General features: G+C 42.4%; 1 protein-coding gene across 1 annotated transcript in view; it reads right to left on the reverse strand.

Annotated features, from left to right (window-relative positions):
- The window catches only part of GXYLT2 (glucoside xylosyltransferase 2), an 84,945-nt gene that overhangs the window by 11,810 nt on the left and 48,393 nt on the right, over nucleotides 1-24,742 (reverse strand). The window contains exons 5-6 of the mRNA XM_046684669.1: nucleotides 6,581-6,832; nucleotides 5,347-5,470 (exon numbers count right to left, since the gene is read on the reverse strand). Of these exons, the coding sequence (XP_046540625.1) occupies nucleotides 5,347-5,470; nucleotides 6,581-6,832 (376 nt within the window). The remainder of the gene's footprint in view (nucleotides 1-5,346; nucleotides 5,471-6,580; nucleotides 6,833-24,742) is intronic.

Raw genomic sequence — 24,742 nt, forward strand, 5'->3', positions numbered from 1 at the left:
GGTGGGGACTCAGTTTTTCAACTTTGCTGCTACGATCAACCAGCCTTACTGTCTCTTCTTGGATTCCCAGCCTCAGGTTCCCAGGAGATGTCTGACTGGTTTAGCAGGAGGCAGAGGTGGGCAGGGCTCTAAGACTGCATGCAAGGGAGGGGAAGAGTAATTCCCCTGAGAAAATGGGAGCGCTGGGAAATGAAGAGTGGGCAGTTAAAACGACAGATGTGTTAGCATGGGTCACACTTTGATATCTCCGTTTGCTTAATAAGGGAAGGAGGAGAAGGAGAGAGGCTAACCTAGCATCACGGGCTGAGCTTAGGGTGGAAAAACCTGTGTGGATCAGCTGATGAACATGTAGCATGGACTAATGATGGTTACCTGGCACAGGATCAAAACCTATTCCAAAATGGATCTATTTTAAGCAAGATTATCAGGGCTGTCAAAATCTGACGTTTAAAAATGATAGCATGGTGAAACATTCAGGTTATTTTCCCACTGCTGAGGAACTAATACAGTCAATGGTTCTAAAATTCCTGGTCCCTAAAGCCTCAAACCAATGCAATTTATTAAAAAGCTTTTTTCCAAGCCAATCTCTCTTCAAACCCTGGGTCTTTGCTACTTTTCTCTCAGTTTTACATAGATAAGGAAGGTCATTAACTGATTATCTACAGTCTGAAATCCCTTAGTGATTCTTTCTGGAGTCTACATTTATTTCCAGAGCTTTCTAACTGTTGGTAAAGCACTGTGTGAACTGATTGCTCCTTACATTTCTGATAATTTCATACTCTTGAGGTCTCTAAGATTATGGAATAGCTCATGTCTGATCATTTTAACTTCATGGAGAAACAGGCTTGCTACTCCTTCGGCACACTGTATCAACAGAACGGAAGGTGTTTGATGGCACTATTAATAGTTTTTGTTTCTTTTGTTTTTATAATGTCTCATTCTGGAGCTGAGCTTTCCCAGCTTCTTTCTTCCTCCAGAAATGCACCTGGTTCCAGAAAAGGGCAATGAATTCTTCCAAAAAGACTTACTTCCCTGATCCCACAGTCTAAAGAAGCAATCCCCTCCCTCCAGCCTTGACAGTTTCTTTCTCAACTCATTTGTTTCCTTCTCAGCATTTATCGCATTTTCTGATTTTGAACGGCTAGTTGCTATTCTTTGGAAGTCTACCTTTTCCGAAAAAAGGGAGGCTTCATGAAAATACGACTTCTGCCTGTTCTGTCTGCTGCCATATCCCCAGTGCCTAGCCCCGTGGCTGGCACGTGACAGGTGCTAAAAAATATCTGCTGAATGAAGGAGTGAATGAACCCTTCTACCCTCCTCCACCAGGTGCATCTTTCTCCTTTCTCTTGCTTTTTCCCTCCACTTCCCTGTCCTCTCCCCTTCCTTGCGGTGGTATTTCTCTTCTACTTACTTCCTCTTTCACTCCGTTCTCTTAATTCCATTCATTCAAACAACCAATGCTTCTGAAGACGAACTCCATTTAGGGCACCTGGCCTCGCACTGTAAGCGCTCAATGGAAGACATCACATAGACACACCCCTTCTCACAAGGAACCTACAATCTTCATTCTTGCACTTTACATCAGAGCTCACAAACCTCCAAGACTCCCAAAGAAGCGATTTGTCACAGTTTTCTAGAACAGTCCTAACACCAAACACCTGGGCCTGTCAACCCCACAACATGCTCATAACTGTCAGTTGCTGGGTGCTTTTGGTGGAGTGAGTATATAACGTGGTTGCACGCTCAAGGGCAGAGCTCCAGTGATCCCGGGCAGGATGAGAACAAGGCTCTGATGGGGCCACTGGAAAGGCTTGTTCCATGTGACTATGTGTCCTGCTCCCTGTGGCCCCAGCAAACCCTCCTGACTCCCTAGTGCCATGTTCAACTCACAGACGATCTATGGATATTCCATGGGCATTTCAGCTCTTCTCTCCCCGGGGTCAGAACCCTACTGCTTCTACTCTGGCTGGATGCCCCGTCTTATCATTTATACTTGGCTGGTTTCATTTCCTTCCCTGCCCACAGCCCACTCTTCTAGAAATTGCCCCTGAAGAAGAGACAGACCCAGGCGGTCATGTTTGAGAGAGGAAAATGCCACACGACCTTACTCCTCTGACCCCTGCTGACCAGATAGCGGGTGGTCTCCATATCCAAAGAGAAGTGATTCATAGCTGGGCTGGGAATCAATTCACAGGCTGGGCCAGGCCAGCCCAGGCCAGGCCAGGCCAATCTCTCTCTTGTTTTCTTCAAGAATTTTAATTAGGAAACATAGGAAACCTATCAGCATTGCTATGAGCTTGTAAGGTTGTGTTGACCTGGGGTTGGGCCATGTGCAAACAGAGAATGCTGTCTGAGAGAGAGAACGGAATCAGATGGCCATGGAGAGAAACAAAGATGACAGAGACCACGGGGCCTCTGGCAGATGGAGAAATCAGCTTTGGTACTTAACAGCTTCCCAGTGCTAGTTCTCACGAGGTCTGGCATGATCCGATCCATGTGTCCAGGGTACTGCCCCCTGGTCCCTTACCTAGCTGTCTGAGTGGAGTTCTATTCCCTGCCACCTACGCACACTAACGAAAGCACATCTTCCTACACAGGGTTCTCTTTGGCCCTTGTCAAATTTACCCTTTCTACAGTGCTGTTCTCTTGACTCAAACTCGCCTGTAAAGATGTGAGCTCAGTCTTCCAGCCCTTGAAGAAGCTGCCTTGGCTCACCTGCCAGGAAATGTCCTGTGGGATGAGCTACCTGCATGCTCCCCATGGGCTTTCGCTGTCTCCACTTAAGTCAGTCTATTACCCAGTACTGCAATTACACACCCACAGGCATTTACTACCTAATTATAGCAAGAGTTTGAAAACACTTTTTAGCTAATGACTTTTAAACACATTTTAAATAGCAGTGTTACTGGCTATCGAAGGCTACAAAAATAGCAACATTCCAGACATGTGCTCAGATTTTATGTGCATTGCTTCACCCATGGCGACCCAAAGGACCATAACAACAAGCACGTTTGTCTCTTGTGGCCGGGCCAATCTTCTCTCCCTCTCTCCTTTCCGGGGATAAAAGTGACAAATCTTTTTTTCACATACAGTTTGTTCTGGTTTATGGAAAGTGCTTACAATCAATATAAGCAAAGAGAAAGCTAACAGTGGGATGGGTATCCCCAGATTTCAGTTCAAAGATCTCACGTTTAATAAAGTATGAAACAGGGAAATGCAGGCCACACGAGGAACAATCACAGAGTTACCTAATCCTCACAGATGGAAAGCTGGCGAACTTGATTATTTACTTGATACTGCTCAGAACCAGCATTTAGAACAACTTCATAATTATTTTATAATATTCTTGTACCCAGTGGATCTAAGACAGGGGAGTGTCGAAGGTGTTAAACTCAGCTGGTTTTCAGCTCCAATTAAAGACAAGGGGCTTGTGTCTAACTGTAAAGCTGCCATGACTGCCTTCGAGGATTATTTACCCACTGATCACGTCCTCAAATAATCTGCGACAGGCTAAGAGGATTTCTGGGGAGGCAACCGTGTGAATCTTTCGAATTCCTCAGTTTGGGAATACGGATAGATAAGCTTATGGAAGATAGTTTTAGCCAAAAGGACAGAAATATACACAGCAGAGAGATACATTTTGGGACATCTGCCCAGCTCTCTAGGATCCCCCGTCTCTGAGAACTTCCCCTCTCCCCCAAATACACGGGGCTGGAGTTGGAGAGGCCTGGGTTAGTACTCCTGCCCTGGCATTCACTAGGTGTGCTGCAAATTATTTAACTCTCTTTCCTTTGGTAGCTTTGTCTGTAAAATGGGGATTATATTCTCAGGGTTATTGTGAAGATTAAATAAAATAATGCTTAGAACAGCATCTGGCTCTTAGTAAGTAATAAACGTCAGCCATTATTCCTCAGCTTCATGCTCGTGGCCGAGCTGACCCACACTGGAACCATATGATCTCTCCCCTTGGAATCTGGAACTGGGATGAAGTTAGTCTTTCTGAGCGGCTGGACCTGGAGTATGAAACCTTAGTCCTTTGCTTTGAGGCCTGAGGAGCAGAGAATGAGCCTACAAAGAGAAGGAAAAACAGCCTCAACGGGAGAAAGAAAGTCCAACCTGGGCTCCCCATCGTTTTCCTTTTCTGTTTCAGGTCCTGGGCAGAGCCCGCTGGCCTCTCTACCTTGGTTTCTATGGGACACCAGTTTGCTCATAAAAAAGTATCCTTGGTGCTTCAACTAACTCCATGGGTCTTTTATTTGCGGCCAAGAGTCCTAACTAACACATGTACACCTAGAAAAAAGATGAAATCCGCTTAAGAAGGAAAAGGAGGGGGAAAACAGACTTTAAATTTCCTGTTGCTATCAGGGTGAAATGGATTAAAACACGCCACGAGTCAATGGCCAAGACATTCCCTTCACCTAATGAATTACTATTGGGAATCTTTCCCAGAAACTCTGTTTATCAACCTGCTTTTTTTCTTTTCCAGGATTTGTTTCTTTTTGATCCAAAGGCGTAGGAGATTAGGTTTTATTTCAGAATTTTGTTAAAAAACAAATAAAGGTATATAGGGGGTGCTTCCAGGGTAACATGAAATCATAGGCAGAAGTCTTTAAACAGGAGTCTCTATTTCAGGATTTTTTACAGACAAAAGAAAGGCCTGAGTAGGTGGGGGTAAGCAGTGATTTTTTTTCCCCAAAGATCTTTCTCAAGGAGAAAACATGGTTTTGATTTTAACAACACAAAATAAGGTTTTAGCAAAGAAGAAAGACAAGGACATTTTATTAGCTTTAGGTGTCAATCTAAAAACACAGACCAGAAATTTCCATCATCCTTTCTCCCTCAGCCCCACCAAATCATTGACTTAACAATCTAAGAAGAATTTCTCTTGCCCCAGATGAAAAGAAAAAGGCACTGGGGAATCCAAGTCCTTAATCTAGGCTTTTAACCCTGAACAAGTCACTTACTTAACTACAAGGATCCCAAGAATCAATTGCCTTCAATCTAGCCATTGTTCAGGCGCTGGAGGGCCTCAGTGCCTAGATTATAATGTTTTCATTTAGTTCTGTGCCTCCCATTAATTTTGACTGTACTTCTTAGAAGAGTGGTGCAGCAAAATCGAAACGATATTCTTGAAAAATGGAATCCAGTGTTGGAGGTTTCAACATTTGGTCTTTTGTGTCAGCAGCACAAGGACCCACCCCCGTGAAATACCCAGGGGGGCGGATGAAAGGGCCCACTTCCCCGGGGAACACAGGCGCAATGCAAGCCTCTCAGTAGCTGGAATGTGCTCTGCAGGGTGAGGTGGGCGTCCTCCCACACATACAGCATTCTTGAAAGAGAACCTACCTGGATTGAAATAAAAAATAATATTTAATAAGTCCTGGTCTCCCCACGTGATGGCATTCTTGTACTTCTGGTACAGAGGGTACAACATGTCTTCCCACGCCAAGCCTGTTGGAATCATGCTGTTCTGGAAAAGAGAAAACCATCAGAGCAGCTGAGGCAAAGCAAATACATCTTGTCTGCTGAGAAACAATGGAGAGAGACTGGTTTTCCCCACCCGCCAGGAGTGAAGCAAAGAAAGGAAGGGTCCTGCTGGCTGCAAGGCAGAGGACAAAGCCAAACTAGGACTGTCGATCGCAGGGTTTTGCCAGATGCACACACAGATACTAAATGGACCAGGAACTGATCCTCAGAAAACCATGCCCCCAATTCCATCTCTTTCTTATGCTTAATTCTTGCCTCTGAAGTGAAGGAACAAAATACAGAGAGCAGAATTAAGGCATCTGAAGGAAAAAAACCCTTTCTTTGTTTTAAAGTAATTATTTGCTTTTAAAATAAAAGCAACACCTTCACAGACTACTCAAACAGCATACAAAGATCTAAAATACAAAAGTAAAAGTACTCTTCCTCCATCCTCCTACAATACCCACTCCCACTTGCCCTAGAAGCATCCACAATGAACATTTCATGGCCTGTTAGGTATTTTTCTGGAAATTTCTAAGGCATAAAAGGGAACGAATACACTCTACAGTATCATGCTTTGTTGCATTTTAATTTTTTCACTTAATTTTCTTTAGAGATCTTGCTTATCTCACTCATAGATGTACCTAATTCTTTTAAATAGGAAGATAATCTTTTTTTTGACTAGTTGTCTACTGATGTTCATTTAGATTCTTTCCAATTCTCTGCCAGGATAAAAGATGAGGCCATGAACAGCCTTGTACAAACATCTCTGTGTACTTGTGTAAATATATTCCTAGGGTAATTCCAAGAAATTTTCCATGGTTTTTCAAGTCTTCGATACACACAGCGTTCGAACGTTATGGAATTCATAAATGCAACATAACATTCCCAAATAGGAGCTCTATTGAAACTTAAAATTCCATAAGCACCTGGGCTCTTCCTGAACAAACAAATATTCCAGAATTTTCCAAATACTTTTTTCTTCCCTGGCTTTTTCTATCCTCACCTATAAGCCACCTACTTCCAAAATCAGCACAGTGACAGTCTTGGAATGTCACTGTTGAAAAGACAAAGTCTCGATTTTTAAACAAGGAAATATAAAATACTTCCTTACCTTGAACTGGGCACTTCTTATACGAGTTAAATTCATCAGCATGACTCCGGAATTAAGTCCCGTGGAGCCATAGAAAGGGTGCCGAGCAAAGCGGCTGTACCAGCCAATCTTGGGGATTTCATGCTCGGGGGCCATGGCTGCAAGCTGGGTGGAATTAAATTGCCTCAGAAGCTTCCAGATGTCATCCACAGGTCTCAGAAAGAGAACATCGGTGTCCACATAGAGAAGGGAGTCCACATCCTTTAAAATCACCTTTGTGTGTATTGGGGGAGGAGGAAGAAAACAAGAGCAAGTCAGAAACTAAGAAAATGGTCTGATGTCTTGACGATGCCATTGCTTAATGTTGAATTATAGAAAGGGGGCCACTCTTAGCTCCCATTTCAACTTTCTCCTCCTTTAACTTGACGGATAGGTGTCAATCAAGGGGTCGAGACTCACAGGAAGATAAATCTTGATCCAGATCAGCCCAAATCCAGGACCTGGACTGTATTTGGCAAGGGTAGACCTTTCAGACAAATGAAAATCTCACAAATTGCTGTGGCTCTCTCTTCTACTCTCATCCTCCACCAAGGCCATCTGTCTGTCTTTCTCAGTTTTTTCTTGGAACATCTAGGTCAACTTGAAGTGGACAATCTTTAGGCCAGCTGATGCCAGGCCTCGGGGTAAATACTGTCTGTGGATCCATTTCTTCTAGTGTTGATGGCTATGGCTCTGCATCTTTTTGACATGATACTTTCAGCTAAAATTTGGACTTGGGAATAGGCAAAGCAAGTCACTGGCCAGCTTTGCTTGCAGATCAAGGATTGGCAAACTGTTCCTCTAAAGGGCCAGATAGTAAATATTTTAGGCTGTGTTGCAACTACTCAACTCTGCTGTTGTAGCATGAAAGCAGCCAGCGACAATATATAAACCAATGGACGAAACTATGTTTCAATAAAACTTTATTTAGGGACTGAAATTTGAATTTCATCTAATTTTCAGACGTCATAAAGTCTTCTTTTGATTTTTTTCAAACATATGAAATGTAAAAGCCATTCTTAGCCCATGGGCTGTGGTTTGCTGACCTCTGTTGTAGGTCATTCAATCCAGCCACCTTAAGTAAATGAGTTCCCCTGTGCTAACTGCTTAGCTCACCAGAATTTTGCCCTGGGGTTTGAGACTTCAAAGCCTTAATTAGAAATAGTGTTATTTGCCGTGTTTTGCCATTGTTCCCCAAATTTAGGGGCAGCTTAACCAAGGAAAGATTTGAATTTTCCTGGATCCCTTGTATAATATCATCCTAACACCATAACAGCACTTGTTAGGGCCTAAACATCTGTGTCTTTCCAAAATTCATATGTTGAAGCCCCATCCCCAATGTGATGGTATTTGGAGATGGGTGCTTTGGGAGGTAATTAGGGTAAGATGAGGTCATGAGGGTGGAGCCCTTGTGATGGGACTATGCCCTTATAAGAGACATCAGAGACTTGGCTGTTCCAAGAAGAAATTAAGAGAGAAAGATAGATGGCCTGACTGGAGGACACAAGAGAGAGCCACAGTAATTAGCTGATGTTTTTATTCTTTTGAAAGTTCATCCTCTACCAGAGAGCTTGCTTTCTCTCTCTCTACCATGGGAGAACACAACAAGCAGGCAGCTGTCTGCAAGCCAGGAGGAGGGCTCTCCCCAGAACCCGACCATGCCGACATCTTGATCTCAGACTTCCAGCCTCCAGAACTATGAGAAAATACATACTGGGTGCTGTTTACGCCACTCAGTTTACGGTATTTTATGACAAGCTGACAGAGACAACACTCCATTGGGATCCCCAATAGTTGAGATTGATGAACACGGCACTATAAGATACACGTATCACAAAATTTCAGTCTTGAATAATTGCAAAGCTGACATGATTAGCAGCAGGATCTATCTTTCCTTCTTCATATACCAGAGGAAGAGATTTTATAAACCAATAAAATGAAATTCAAAATAATGATCATCCACCATTTCATAAAAGAAGATTATCTTGACATCCATCTTAAAAACCTGATCCTAATTTCAGAATTAGGATGAATTCTTTAAGTTGAATACACAAACTTTAAAAAAATCTCCCATATTATCCTCACTTTTTCTTCTTATTTTGCCATGGAAGGGTAAAAACTTTGCTATAGATTAGCACCAGACTGCTGACTTTTTCTTTTTTTAAATCTCAACTCCAGAGTACTGTGGAAGAAAGGCAAACTCTCTACAGAAGTATTAGTAAGTGCATGTTATGATATCAATTATGTATCACATGTAAATACAGCTATGATGTGCTGCACGCCCAAGACCATCCCAAGGACTCAAGGTCCTGTCAATCTTATTTCACTGGGAAGGAAAACTAACACACAAAAAAGTGTTCTGTCCAAGTTAATGTCAGATAATGCTAATGATTGCTGGATTTGGGCTAATAAGGTTACAGCAAGGTAAAGTCACTTTTTGGAATGTGTTTAAGAGAATAAGAGACTGCATGGTATTCCAATAAAAAGCTAATTTAGAATTACAGAATCAGAGGGGAAGAGAAAGCTATTTCAACCCATAAGAAATGGAATAAATTTCTCTTTATGGCTGATAAGCTAATAAAGCCTGAATAAAAGCATATGACATTAATGTTTTAATCAATTAAGGGTTATGCAGACATCTAACCCCAAAATTTAAGCTCACTGACTTGATTTTTTTTCTTGGTCTTAAATCATTATTATAGTTAAAGTTATCATTATTTTCTTCAATAAAATAAATATGTCACTACCCCTCATCGAAACAAAAAAGAAAACAAAAAAACTTGAAGGTCTGGAAAAGGGAAAACTAAAAAAAATGTGACGGATGGCGGTATTCCACCATGAAGCTACAGGCAGTATTTTTAATCTGGAGAGACAAAGACGAAAAAGTTGCATCAGAAATCTATAAAATCAGAGTAATCTTAAATAGGGTAAAATTTTTATTTAAGTAACACCCTACTATTTGACATGTAGATTGCTCCCACTTTTTTTACATAAACAACACTACCCTGGGTGTATTTTTAGGGAAAATTTTAGGCATATAATGTGGCATTTCTTTCCTTTGAACTTAGCACATGTTTACATGGTTCAAAAATAAAACGATATTAAAGTAAATTCATTGACAGCTATTCCTCCCTGTCCTTCTGTCACCAGGTCCCCTCCTTAGACGTAACCAATGTTATTGGATTGCTCTGTGTGGTGCACAGACATTTTATGCATGTAACAAAAATAGCCATGCAGATACAATTCCCTCTTTTATGCTACAAATGGTAGCATGGCACACACGATACCATCAGCCTGCTTGTCCTTGTTTAAACAAGACAACAAATGTAGGAGGGCTTTCCATATCAGTCATAGAGATTTGATTTATTATTTTTTATGTCTGTATAGAATCCTGTTGTATGGATCTAGCATAATTTATCTAGTCACCTATGGTAGAGCATTTAGGTTCTTCTCAAGTTTTTGTTATTACAAGCAATGTCACAATGAAAAACCTCCTTGTCTTAATTCATTTCAAATACATACGAGCGTGTCTGTAGGAGAAATTTATTAAAATATAATTCCTTAGTCAAAGAATACATGCATGTGTAAATTTGATAGATATTGCCAAACCACCTCCCTAAAAGTGGACCAATTTAGGCTTCCACCAGCAATGTGAGAGGGTGCCTCTCCCCCTCATCTTCTCCGTATGATCAGACTTCAGGGTTCTGGTCTACAAGGAGGCACACCTCAGAGGGTCCTGGTCTAACAACTCAATTTAGTTCCTAATTTCCTACCAGTCTTGCTCTGGTGGGCTGGCCTGGGGTCCAGCACTGTGGCAGGAGGTGACGCAAGTCTGGAAGACAAGCCAGGAGATTTGCAGAACTCTTGAATAACAATGCTGGTTCCCACCAGATGCAAACACGCAGGCTCAGAACCGAGTCCTCATGGGCGGGAGGCCCTCCACACAGTCCTTCTCCAGAACCATGCCTAATCCCTGCTCTGATGAGCTTTGATGCTGGAGACACACGTTTTGGACTAGGTCTGAGGGACAAGGAAGAAAAACTTACCAATAAATTTATGGCTACAGCTTTTGGTAAACTTGTGAGTCTTCAGCTAAGATGGCAAGTCCATTTCAGCCTAAACTAGAGATCGCAAACTACAGCCTGTGGGTCAAATGCAGCCCCTGGATGGATTTTTAAAAAATACATAGCCTTTTTAAAAAATTTGAATTTGTGGCCTTTTTTTTTTGCTGAGGAAGATTAGCCCTGAGCTAACATCTGTTCCAATCTTCCTTTATTTTTTATGTGGGACACTGCCACAGCATGGCTGACAAGTGGTGTAAGTCCGTGCCTGGGATCTGAACCCAAAAACCCGGGCCACCGAAGCGGAACATACCAAACAACCACTAGGCCACAGGGCCAGCCCCAAGTTGCCAACATTTTTTAAAAACTGGAGATTTCTCAAAAGTATCTGAATTTCTGTCTTCTTTTGAAAAAATCTATAGCTCAGGCAAGAACAGCCTGAATCCTACAAGGGAAAAATCTGCTAGTGCTTAGCCACAGGCACCCCCCTGTGTTCTCTGTTCATTCAGATAATTAACACTTACGGAGGGTCCACCAGGTACCAAGTGTGAACAGCAGTGACCAAGACAGGCAAAAACCTCTGTCATCATGAGAGAGCTGGATAACAAACCAGATAAATATAGCAATTATATAAGATATAAGCAGGTGGAAAATAGAGCAGAAAAAAGGGCCAGGGTTTCGGGTCTGGAGGAGTTTGCAATTTTAAATGCGGCCGTTGGGAAGGTCTCACTCAGAAGGAGATGAGCAAGAAGAGCAGGGGGCTGCTGCGGCTGGAGCACACTGAGCAACGGGAAGAAGAGTTCGAGGAGAGGCTGGACAGGTAAAAGTGAGCCGGTCCCTTTGGGCTTTGTTTGTCCTCGGAAGAACTTCAGCTTGTACTCTGAGATGGGAGCCACTGGCGAGCTTTCGACAGAGGAGTGACACGATCCGACTTCACTGAAATGGCCACTGTGGAGGCTGCGCTGACAGCAGACAATTGGGGAGCACAAGGGAAGCGGGCCAACCAATTAGGATGCTATTTTAATAACTCAGGCGAGATGCAATGGTAGCTTGGCCCAGGTGGTAACAACCCAGGGAGTGAGCGGTTGAATCCTAAACATAGTTTGAAGATAGAGCCAATAGGATATCCTGACAGAGGGGATGTGGAATATGAGAGTCAGAGAAAAGTCAAGGGCAACTCTAAGGATTTTAACCTGAGCAACAGGTGCGATGAAGTCATCTTCAACTGAGATTGCACCTGCCGTGTGTCATTCCCGAGTTACCTGTCTGGCCCTTGCGGGAACGTGCTGGAGTGCAGCTCCCTGCCTCCTCCTCTGCATGTGCCCTCCCTGAAATGTACAGAAGCCCATGGCGGGCCTGGGAAGGGATCCATTGACGGTGGGTTTCTGGGGTGATGGTCGCATCACCTTATTCTTGACAACATAGGTAGTCACACAAGTGTGAGCTTGTTAAATAAGCATACAGAGCTTTGATGTGCTCTTTTTGGTATGTGGATCATACTTCAAATCAGACACACAAAAGTAGCCCTAATGGCACGTCTCAGGGAGGTAATAGAGGGTGGCCCTTAAGAATCTTGAGTCTGGCATTCCTGAGTTCAAATCTCAGCAGCATGGTCCCCTAGCCCTGTGACTCTGGACAAACTCCTCAGTCTTTCCAGGCCTCGGCTACCCCTTTACAGAATGTGGAAAGCAATACCACCACCTCTCTCCTGGTGTTGTCACAATGACCCAGTGAAATTAAACCCACGTGGTACTCAGTACAGTGGCTGCTACATACTCAGTACTCAATAAACAGCAGCGTTGTTACTGTAAGAAGTCTCTGTTTTCCCTTTTAAAGTGTCAAGTGTCATTAGTCACCCTTCGCATCAACGCCCACAGCACTTCAGAACATCAAAAAACCTTTTATATAGTCAGAGTCAAGCAGAGAAGAAATGAAGTTTTTGAACTTTTCTATCATAATCCACTTATTACCTTGACTGAAAACAAGACCATAAGGCCTTTGTACTCTTTATCTGAGAAAATAAAAGACCAGGAAAAACTCACACTCTTTCTATACCATTGCATCTCTGGAGGCTAATTCCACAGCAATTATTGCCGGTATTAATTTGAAGAGGATCATTGTTGCCCACGTTATAATGGTAAGAGGAATATTTACTGAAAGGATATAAAATTAGCCATTCTAATTCCCTTATGGAAATTAGTCAGCACTAGAAATGAAGCATTTGTTTTGTTAGAGAAGGGGAAAAAAGGCAGCACACAATAGCTATTTGTGCCCAACGCTGCTGGCTGTGACGGGTGTTCCTGCTCCAGCTCCATTTACCGCCCGGACCTGGGCAGCTGCCTCCAGTGGACCCTGCTGGCTCTTTGTACCAGGTGAGGACCAAAGCCGGCCACAGGCAGCAAGATTATCAGGGGCTCTGTGGCTCACCCTCAAGTTCGTTTTGCTCCAACTCTGTTCTGACTTTGACAGTACAACTTGGTGGTTGAAAGTTTTGGGTTTGAAATCTAACTACCTGTGTTCAAATTCCGTTTCCACTAGCAGGTGTATGGTCTTGGGCAAGCTGCTCAAGCTTTCTGAGCCGTAATGTCCTCATGTTGTAAGTGGGATGGGTAACCCACTTTACAGTGCTGCTGGGATGATAAATGAGATAACGTGTGAGAAGCCCCTGGTACGCACATAGTCAGGACTCAATCAATGCTGTGTGATGTGCGCATCCCACTCTCATGAGGGCCAGGTTCCTTGACTCTCAGCCCAGGTAACAAGTAACCAGCTATAGTAGCAGCAGCAGTGGCAGTAGTGAAAGAATGAGGCGTAATCCCTGTTGTCAAGGAGCTTTAAGGGGAGACAGATAAGAGCGAAGGCCAAGTGAGGTGTGGGTGACGATAGGGGTAGCACAGAAGCACACAGCAGGGCCCCTAAACTAGTCTGGCGTGAAAGCAGGGAAGACTTCCCAGAAGAAGTGACATCTAAACTGAGACATAAATAAGTAAAGGGCAGGGCAAGGAGTGTTGGAGGTAACGTGAAAAGGCGACCAAGAGAGCACGGCACAGGGAAGGATGGCAAGTTGCTTGGTGGCGCTGGAGCTTACAGAGAGAAGAGCCGTGGGTGATGAGAGGGTAGGCTGGTGAAGAGGGCGGGGGCCTGATCAGGAGCTGTGCTGACCCATTTGGACTTGATCCTAAGAGCACCGGGGAGATGTTAAATGATGTGAGCCAGAAACCTTGATGTCTGATGCTTCCTCCCCTCCACATGGCCCACATCCGATCCTCAGCCAGTCCCATTGGCTCTACCTCCAAAATACCTCGGAATCTGCCCATTTCTCTCCCTCTCCACTGCCTCACCCTGAGTCCAGGGCACCACTACAGCTCCCCTGGAATTCTGGAAAGGTACGTTCACTGGTCTCACTGTGTCCACACTTGCCCCACTGTGGCCAGAGGGATTTTTAATTTCCAGTATTTCTTCTTTGACACATGGGTTATTTACAAGTGTGTCCTTTGATTTCCAACTATTTGGGATTTTCCAGACATCTTTTTGTTATTCATTTCTAATTTAATTCCCTTGTAGTCAGGGAGCATACTCTGCATGATGTCAATCCTCTCGAATTTGAGACTTGTTTTATGGCCGAGCATATGGTCTGGCTTGATGAATGTTCCCTGTATGTTTGAAAAGAGTGTTGATTCTGCAGTTGCTGGGTGGAGGATTCCGCAAATTCTATAGCTGTCAATCAGGTTGTTTGGTTGATAGTGTTGTCAAGGACTTCTATGTCTTTACTGACTTTCTGTCTGTCTATTACAACCACAGGAGTCCATGGAGTTTTATCTTCAGACACAAAGAAAGAGGGGAGAAATGTGAAGTTACTGCAAATTCATTTACATCAACAGACATGATTTAGAAACCATCATTAATTTTCACACTAATCACAGTCAATTATCAAAAGAGGAGTGTTGAAGTCTCCAACTTGGATTATGGATTCGTCTATTTCTCTATTTGTCTAAGAATGGTTTTGCTTTATAGATTTGGAAGTTCTGTTACTAGGTGCACACTCATTTAGCATGGTCACATTTTCCAGAAGGATTGATCTTTATGCCATTATGAAATGCCCAGAGGGCTTTATTCCCCAATTATTTTATTGAGGTCATAATGGTTTACATTGTGTAATTTCAGGTGTACATTACTACTTATCAGCTTCTGTATAGACTGCATTGTGCTCACCACCAATAGTCTAATTTTTTTTTTTTGCTGAGGAAGATTAGCCTTAAGCTAACATCTATTCCAATCTTCCTCCACTTTATAAGTGAGTGGCTGCCATAGCATGGCTGACGAGTGGTGTAGGTCTGCACCTGGGATCCAAATCTGCGAACCCAGGCCACTGAAGTGGAGTGTGCTGAACTTAACCACTATGCCGTGGGGCCGGCCAGCCAATAGTCTAATTTTTATCCATCACTATATGTATGTGCCCCTTTACCACTTTTGCTCATCCCCTAACCCCCTTCCCCTCTGGTAACCCCTAATCTATTCTCTTTATCCATGTGTTTGTTTATCTTCCACATATGAGTGAAATCACACAGTGTTTGTCTCCCTCTCTCTCTGGCTTATTTCACTTAAACATAATACCCTCAAGGTCCATCCATGTTGTTGCAAATAGGACGACTTTGTCTTTTTTATGGCTCAGTAGCATTCCATTGTATATATATATATATATATATATATATATATATATATATATCTCCCACATCTTCTTATCCATTCATCAGTCAGTGGCACTTGGTTTGCTTCCACATCTTGGCTATTGTGAACAATGCTGCAATGAACATGGGGGTGCATGAATCTCTTTGTATTGTTGATTTCAATTTCTTTGGATAAATACCCAGTAGTGGGATAGTTGGGTCATATGGTATTTCTAGTTTTAGTTTTTTGAGGAATCTCCACACTGTTTTCCATAGTGGCTGCACCAGTTTGCATTCCCACCAGCAGTGGATGAGGGTCCCTTTTTCTCCACATCCTCTCCAACATTTGTTATTTTTTGTCTTGGTGATTATAGCCATTCTAACAAGTGTAAGATGATATCTCATTGTAGTTTTTATTTGCATTTCCCTGATGATTAGTGATGTTGAACATCTTTTCATGTTCCCTTTGGCCATCTGTATATCTTCTTTGGAAAAATGTCAGTTCATACCCTCTGCCCATTTTTTAATCAGGTTGTTCGGGGTTTTTTTTTTGAGTTGTATGAGTTCTTTATATATTTTGGAGATTAACCCCTTGTTGCATATATGATTTGCAAATATTTTCTCCAAGTTGGTGGGTTGTCTTTTCATTTTCTTCCTGGTTTCCTTTGCCTTGTAGAAACTCTTTAGTCTGGTGTAGTCCCATTTGTTAACTTTTTCTTGTGTTTCCCTTGTCTGAGTAGACATGGTATTTGAAACGATGCTGCTAAGACCAATGTCAAAGAGTGTACTGCCTATATTTTCTTTAAGGAGTTTTATGGTTTCAGGTCTTACATTCAAGTCTTTAATCCATTTTGAGTTGATTTTTGTGTATGTTGAAAGATAATGGTCTACTTTCATTCTTTTGCATGTGGCTGTCCAGTTTCCCTAACACCGTTTATTGAAGAGACTTTCCTTTCTCCATTGTAGGTTCTTGGCTCCTCTGTCAAAAGATTAACTGTCCATAGACGTGTGGTTTTATTTCTGGGCTTTCAGTTCTGTTTCATTGATCTGTGTGTCTGTTTTTGTACCAGTACCATGCTGTTTTGATTACTGTAGCTTTGTAGTATATTTTGAAGTCAGGGATTGTGATGCCTCCGGCTTTGTTCTCTTTTCTCAGGATTGCTTTAACTATTCACAGTCTTTTCTTGTTCAACACAAATTTTAGGATTCTTTGTCTCGTTTCCATGAAGAATGTCATTGGGATTCTGATTGGGATTGCATTGAATCTGTAGATTGCTTTAGGTAATATGGACATTTAGCTATGTTTTTTCTTCTAATTCATGTGCATGGAATATCTTTCCATTTCTTTATGTCATCTTTGATTTCTTTCAATAATGTCTTATAGCTTTCAGTGTATAGATCTTTCACCTCCTTGGTTAAATTTATTCCTAGATATTTTATTCTTTTTTTGTGTGATTGTAAATGAGATGGTATTCTTGAGTTCTCTTTCTGCTAGTTTGTTATTAGTGTATAGAAATGCAACTGATTTTTGTAAGTTGATTTTGTACCCTGAAACTTTGCTGTAGTTGTTGATTATTTCCAACAGTTTTCTGCTGGATTCTTTAAGGTTTTCTATATACAGGATCATGTCATCCACAAAAGGCAAGATTTTCACTTCTTCCTTTCCAATTTGGATACCTTTTATTTCTTCTTCTTGCCTAATTGCTCTGGCCCAAAACTCTAGTACTATGTTGAATAGGCGTGGTGAGAGCGGGCACCCTTGTCTTGTTCCTGTTCTCAGAGGGACGGCCTTCAGTTTTTTACCATTGAGTACAATGTTGGCTGTGGGTTTGTCAGACATGGCCTTTATTATGTTGACATACTTTCCTTATATACTCATTTTATTGAAAGCTTTTATCATAAGTGGCTGTTGGATCTTGTCAAATGCTTTCTCTGCATCTACTGAGACAATCATGTGGTTTTTGTTCCTTGTTTTGTTAATGTGGTGTATCACATTGACTGATTCATGAATGTTGAACCATCCTTGCATCCCAGAGGGTTTTTTAAAGAACTTAATTAGAGGCTGCCACTTTCATCTTTACACCCCTCCAAGACTTTTCACTGCGCCGTAGTCACAGGTGTACCATGGTGCATAAAAGGCTCTGCAGGATGGACAAGCTGTGACCACCTCTCCAGCCGAGTCTTCTATTAGTGGTGTTCTTTCACCTCCTAGCCCAACCTAAGGCCCCAGAGCCTAAAGTTTTCATTATCATTCTGTTATGTCAAAGTCAGCAGAAGGTGGGGAGCAAAATGAACTTCATAGGGAGCCAATGAGCTCCTAATTCTCTTCCTGCCTACAGCAGGGTTTCCTCTGCAAGAGAATGCTCTGAAGTCTTTGCTTAGAAAGAAACTAACTATAAGTCCCCTCTTTCAGAAAGAAAACATAAAGTTGAAACTACGAATTTCTCATTTACAAAGGAATTGTCTTTTGGAATGTTTTCTCTCACTTCACTCCCAAAGTTTACAACATCTGAGGTAAAAAAGATGAGGTCCTCAAATGTGCTTAAAATTAGCATCATTATTGATTATGAAATACATGTGCAGCCCCTGATGCTTTCGTCACTTTCAAGGTTTGTGAACTATCATTTTAGATAATTGCCTAAAGAATCAAAACTACAATTAGTATGAAAATTAATGGTGTTCCCCACTCATACCTATTGGTGTAAATGAAGGAGCAGTAACTTCACATTTCTCCTCCCTTTCTGTGGGTCTGGAGGCTAAGTTCCATGGAGCTTCTGTGATTTAGGAGAAGCAACTTCCCAGGCCTGTTAGGGAAGTGCTACCCAGGCTCCCAGATGCGAGGCAGAGCTTTCCACTTACTATTCGCCAACACCCAGCTCTGACTCATCCTTAGATCAGAGCTCAGATGTCGCCTCCTCAGTAAGGCTTTCCCAGAGAGCTCCTTCCTCTCTACCTCCATGTCTCTTCATTGCAACAACTTACATACCTCTTTCTAGTACTTCTTACAACCAGTGGCCTTTGTTAAATTCTTTTCTTTTCTTTTTTTTTTTGAAGAAGATTAGCCCTGAGCTAACATCCACTGCCAATCCTGCACTTTTTTGCTGAGGAAGACTGGCCCTGAGCTAACATCCATGCCCATCTTCCTCTACTTTATATGTGGGATGCCTACCACAGCATGGCTTGCCAAGCGGTGCCATGTCCGTACCCGGGATGCGAAACAGTGAACCCTGGGCTGCCAAAGCAGAGCACGCGAACTTAACTGATGTGTCACCGGGCTGGCCCCTAAACTATTTTCTCATTGATTGCTTGTCTCCATTGATTACAAAAGAAGCTCCATGAGGGCAGGGACCTTCTGCGTCTAGCTGACTTCTAAAGTTCGCGTACCCCACACAATGCCTAGCAGATATATCAGGCATCCAATAAACATTTCCACAAACTAAGGAATTCAACTGCTGACCTCTCTCAGAACCACTGCAACTTTCAATATGCTTCAAGGCTGATGGTAGAAGAGAAGGACGGGTCCCGAGAGATGAGAAGTCTGCGAACAACTGAAGCGGAGAAGACCCAAGTTCCTGAAGGGAAAACCAACTCAACACCTACCACACAGAACACCCTTCCTTTGCTGGTGTGTGGGGTCCAGTATGTCACCCTCCAGGCCTCTGTTGGCGGGACCGCTAGGTCGCTAAGTATGTTATTCCATTTCCTTACCTCTCTATCGTTTCTAACAGACCCTGAAAACTGAAGGAATAGAAAGGGGGCAGAGGGAGGGAAGGACGGAACAGAAGCAAAGAGGCCATTTAGACTCAAGTAGAACTGAACTCCGGGGGGCGGGGCGAGGAACCTTAGGAAAATGATGTTAGTGATAATCAGGAGAAGCAAAAAATATTTAAAGAGGGTTAAAGCAGGAGGCGGAAACAGAGAGGAGGAAAGGACAAGGTTTCAAGAGGAAGAAAAAAAGGAACACTTCTTTTTTCTTGCCAAGTGAAGACATCTGTTACATATATGAAAAAACAAAGAGACCTGAATTTAACTAAAATAGCCGCAATTCATCTACACAGAACCAGCAAGTCAGTCTCCATATATCTTAAATCAGCTTATGAATAAAGGACCGATGCTCCCTATGGAAAGACACAAGACACACACACACTATTTCAGTTTGGGAAGATGAAAACATTCTGGAGATGGATGGCAGTGGTGGCTGCCCAGCAATGTGCAAGTCCTTAATGATAAATGGATAAAAACGTTTTATGTCATGTATATTTTACCAAAGTAAAAAATTGGAAAGAATAAAATACAGATATCATTCTTATATTTTTCAGTTAAAATAAAATTTGCTTTACGTAATGTACTCTATGGTGTTATTCACCCATTTCTGCCTTTATGAATTTTTACTTCCCTAAACCAAATACATTCGAGGAGTTTTTCTGTGGTAATCTTTCACTCCCACAATTTTACCAAGTCCCTTTCCTTTCTTTTTTCCTTTTCTTGTTTTGAGCACCAGTCATTGCTGCAGCACACACTTCTCCGGGCAAGGTGTCCACTGGGGCTGACCAAGAGGCCCTCTCTGCCGGGAGAGCAGGCTGGACAGCAGCCGCTCTGCTACCTGCCTCCTCTCTCCCACAGAGAGCTTGCTCCCGGGGGAAATTCCGGGGGAAATGTCTGGTGTCCCCGCTCCTCCTCATTCGATAGGAAGATAAATGGGAAAGAACAGAGCTTCCAGGGCCGAATGGACTTTCTCCTCCAGGATCAAAATTCCTAGTCCCCAAACCAAAATCAGAAAGGAAAGGGAAGTCTATATTTCAACACACATTTTCAATTTGATGAAAATAAGTTCTCTTTTCCTCCACCATTCTGTCATACTCTTTTTCAAAGAATGCACCCTGGACCTACGTTAAAGCAGCCTGTTCCAGAGACAATAATTATTGAGGAAAGGGAGAAAGCCAGATAATAAGGAATATTTCCACTGACTGCTGGGTAACCTTCGAGAGATCCTCCAGTAAACAGAGGGGAAAATCCGAAAGATGCAAAACCATGGTTAAAAGAGGCAAGAGCCCAAAATGTCAATATAAACAATAATCTCATAAAATATTTAGGTAGATAAGATGCTATTCTGAATAATTAAATAATTGTAAACACCTATATAGCACTTATTCTGTGCTAGGTACTGTTCAACCAGCATTCCCATATTAACTCATTTAATCCTTACAACAACCTAATGAGGTAGTACTATTATGATCCCATTTTATAGATGATGAAACTAGGACATCAGAGAGGTTAAGTAACTTGCTCAAGGGCACATAGCTATACTAAATATTCAATCAGCAGATATTTTTGTCAATAAAGTAATTTATAAATGTAAAAGAATACTAATCCCTTTGTCTATTTAGCAACTGTTATGTGTTAAGCATCATTTGGGGATTTCATGCATATTGTTGCCAGTGCCTCAGCAACCCTGCTAGGGGGGTATTATTACCCCCATTGAACAGAGGCACTTAGATAGCTTAGCTAAGGTCACCACTAGCAAGTGGCAGCACCTGGATGAAACCAGCGCTCTTCGACCCCAAAGCTCACGTTCCTTATGCTCTACCATGCTGATTTTCACCTAACATGAAGCAGTAACTACATGTTCACAATGCAAATGGCGGACATGGATAGGGTTAGAACAGTTATTCTCAAACTTCAATGTACATGCGAGTCATCTAAGAAGCTCACTGAAGATGCAGATGCTGGGGAGGGCCAGTGGCGTAGTGGTTAAGTTCGCGGGCTCTGCTTTGGCGGCCTGGGTTTCATGGGTTCAGATTCCGGGCGTGGACCTGTGCACCGCTCATCAAGCTATGCTGTGGCAGCATCCCGTATGCAAAATGGAGGAAGAGTGGCACAGATGTTAGCTGGGGCCAACCTTCCTTACCAAAAAAAAAAAGGCAGATTCTCAGGCCCTTCCTCCAATTCTTAATTATTAGGTGTGGTGTAGGCCCCAGGAACCTGCATATGTATAAGTATGCAAGTATTTTTGAATTTTTATTTTGAGGTCATTTTAGACTTACAGAAGAGTTGCAAAAAGAGTCCTGAGAGTTCCCAGGTACTCTTCACCCAGCTTCCCCTTGTGTTAACATCTTACACAACCACTGACCATTTATCAAAACTAAGAACTTAGCCTTGGTACAATACTATTAACTAAACTATAGAATTTACTCTGATTTCACCGGTTTTCCCACTAATGTCCTTTTTCTGTTCCAAAATCCAGTCGAGGATCCCACATTGCACTGAGTCGTCCTGTCTTCTTAGTCTCCTTGGATCTGTGACAATCCCCCAGTCTTTCCTTGTCTTTTCCCGAGCTTGAGACCTCTGAAGAGAACTGCTCATTATTTTGTACAAAGGCCCTCAATTGGAGAGTCCGGGGTTTTCTCGTGATTAGTCTGAGGTTACTCACTGTCGGAAAGGATACAAGAATATCACATGTCTGGGCGTACGGGGTGTGGAGATGTCCTGCTATGTACAGGAACCTGGATCACCTGGCTGAGGTGCCATATGCCAATATGCTCCACGTTAAACTGACCATTTTCCCCTTTGTAAGGACCAAATATTTTGGAGGAGACACTTTGAAACCACGCAAATATTCTGTTTCTGGTTAAACTTTCACCCCCTAGTTTTAGCATTCACTGGGAGATGTTAACCGGAATAATTAGTACTGTCATGTTCTAACGGTGGTTTTCTCTTTTCCCCATTCTTTCTACAGGTACAAATAGGAATTCTTCTGTAAGGAAGAGTTGTCACTCCCCCCATTCATTTATTTCTCCAGTTATTTATTTATATTTGTAGGGACGTATGGAAAGTTATCTTGTTTGGGGGGATTATAATTCAGTGCTATCATTATTTGTTCTCTTGCTCAACTTTCCAGCACAAGACACTCCAGGCTCACGTTGCCCTTTCCCTGCCCTCAGCACTGGAACCAACCAGTTCTCCAAAGAGTCCTGGTTCCTTTTATCCGAGGATGGAATTTGGAAAGACAGACCTGGGTGCTAGGTGTGCTTGTTGCTATTGGGGTGGCAGCTCTTGGCGGATAGAGCTAAGAAATACGTGTATGTATACTAACCAATGTTACACACATATCTATAATTATCTATCTGTCTATCTATCTAAAAAAACCCAAGTCCACATTGATATCCAGGAGCCCGTGTACGTGTGTCTTTTAGAAATAATTTGTTAAAGGGAAAGAGAATTTTGAGCTTAGATTATTAGGGTGTTGGGCTGAGTTCTGAGTTATTGGGTAGATTTCATAAGTGAGGCTGGAAGCAAGGGAGTGGAGTGACTGGAGTATGGTCCCCAAGCAGCAGTATGGAAGAGGGGAATGTACACAGCACCTTGGGAGAACAGTGGCAGACCAGCCTGGCTGGAATGGAAAATCATGAAAAGTTCTAGGTAATCTTGGTAAGGAGGCAAAGGGCCCAGAACGCCAGGCCAAGGGGTCTGGACTTGAGCCTACAAGGGAACAGGGACTCTGGAAAGGTTCTGAGCTGAGAAGTCCCATGATGAGAGGAGCCTTCAAAAACAAAACACCCAGGAGTGGCAGGCAGGAGGGAAGGGACACAGATGGCAGGGGGATGAGTCAACAGCTCAGTACGATCATCTTTTTCTCTATTATCATTGCCACATCTATTTTTTGTCTGAATGTAAATACATCCAGCCCCAGAGCACCTGGTCAGAAAAAGAGGCCCGTACCCTCAAGGCTCTATAATTCTGGCGTGTCTGTATGTCCTTGCAAATGTGAACAGGTAACTTCTGTAACCTTATCAAAACTTGGATGTTCTTGTTTTTCTGTCTTTCTCATTGGTTTGCCACTTAAAAACACTGTCTAAATTACGCAGTACACAAATTCATGCTTGTGGTTATAAAAACGTACAGACAATTCAGCAATCTAGAAAGTAAGAAAATCAAGTTGTTCTTTTCTTGCCTATCCCTGCCACGTCAGCACCCCGGGCCCCACAACCCCCTCTCGTCTCTTTAGAGCTAAGAGTACCAGTTCAGTGAGCATCACCCCAGACTGTTTCTCTGCATCTGTCTACGTGTCTGATTTTGGTACAGCCAGGAATCCAGACCCCCCCACTCCACTGTTACCTCCTCAGCAAGCCCCACTCCCCATCACTCTCTAAACTGTGTAATTTTTTCCATCATTCTTATTACTACCTCAAATTAACTTGAAATTTACCTCTTTTTTTTTTTTTTGGTCATTCTTCCCTGACTCAGATGTAGGTTCCATGAGAGCAGAGAATTTGGATATCTTGTTCACAATCATATTTCTAGGGCTAGTCACATAACTGGGGCTCAGCAAATATTGTTGAATGAATGGCTATATATAAATGTCTGTGTGTGTATCTATACAGATACACATGTACGTTGAAATTTTTAAAAATACCAATGAATTCATACTAGACATACTTTCTAATTGTCTACTTCAGGATATTTCCTTTTTGTTTTGGATATGCAGAGAACAAAGAACTTTCCGTTTGATGCTATATACTCTCAAACATCCCCTTTGATAATGTTAAAATAGTTTAAGATGGGGAGAGAATTATGAACACTTGGAAAGCAACATTTCTGTAGAGTGCCTTTTTTCCTGTGTGTTTTAAATGCATTGGGTATTTGTACAAAAATAAATATCCACTCTTGATTAAACAGCAATCCACTATTTTAACTGTTTTGAAATTTTAAGGTTCATTAAATTACTAGCTTAGGGGCTGGCCAGGTGGCACAGTGCTTAAGTTCGTGCACTCTGCTTCAACAGCCTGGGGTTCATGGGTTCAGATCCCAGGCGTGGATCTACATACTGCTCATCAGCCATGCTGTGGTGGCATCCCACATACAAAATAGAGGAACACTGGCACAGATGTTAGCTCAGTGACAACCTTCTTCAAGCAAAAAGAGGAAAATGGGCAACAGATGTTAGCTCAGGGCCAATCCTCCTCACCAAAAAAAAAAAAAAAAATTACTAGCTTAAAATGCGGTGGCACAGGAGAAACTGAAAGTGTATCAATTTTTATTTTTGCTTCTATTATGCCCCCTTGTGGAATTACATATAACTTACATATTTATTTTTGTGAAGGTTTCACAAACAGCAAAGTGTACCAAGGTCATGGCTACATTCACACATGTTCCCATCCACAAAGTAGACTCTTCCAATTGGTTTCATCTTTGATGTCCATGCAAACAGGAGTCAGATTGCCTCTGAGTTGGGCAAACCAATGATGGCTTTGTTCAGGATGGGTCTCCTAAAATTCTGGCACGTCCAACTTGTGTTTTGTCTTTGATTTCATCATCTCAGCTGTGTGGCCAACTGTTATATCTGCACGCAGGACATTTTTCCACAGGCCTTGCATTCCTGAAGGTATCTGGTTTCTCTGGCCTGTTCTGAGATAATG

Source organism: Equus quagga, chromosome 1, assembly GCF_021613505.1.
Source record: "Equus quagga isolate Etosha38 chromosome 1, UCLA_HA_Equagga_1.0, whole genome shotgun sequence".
NCBI lineage: Eukaryota > Metazoa > Chordata > Mammalia > Perissodactyla > Equidae > Equus > Equus quagga.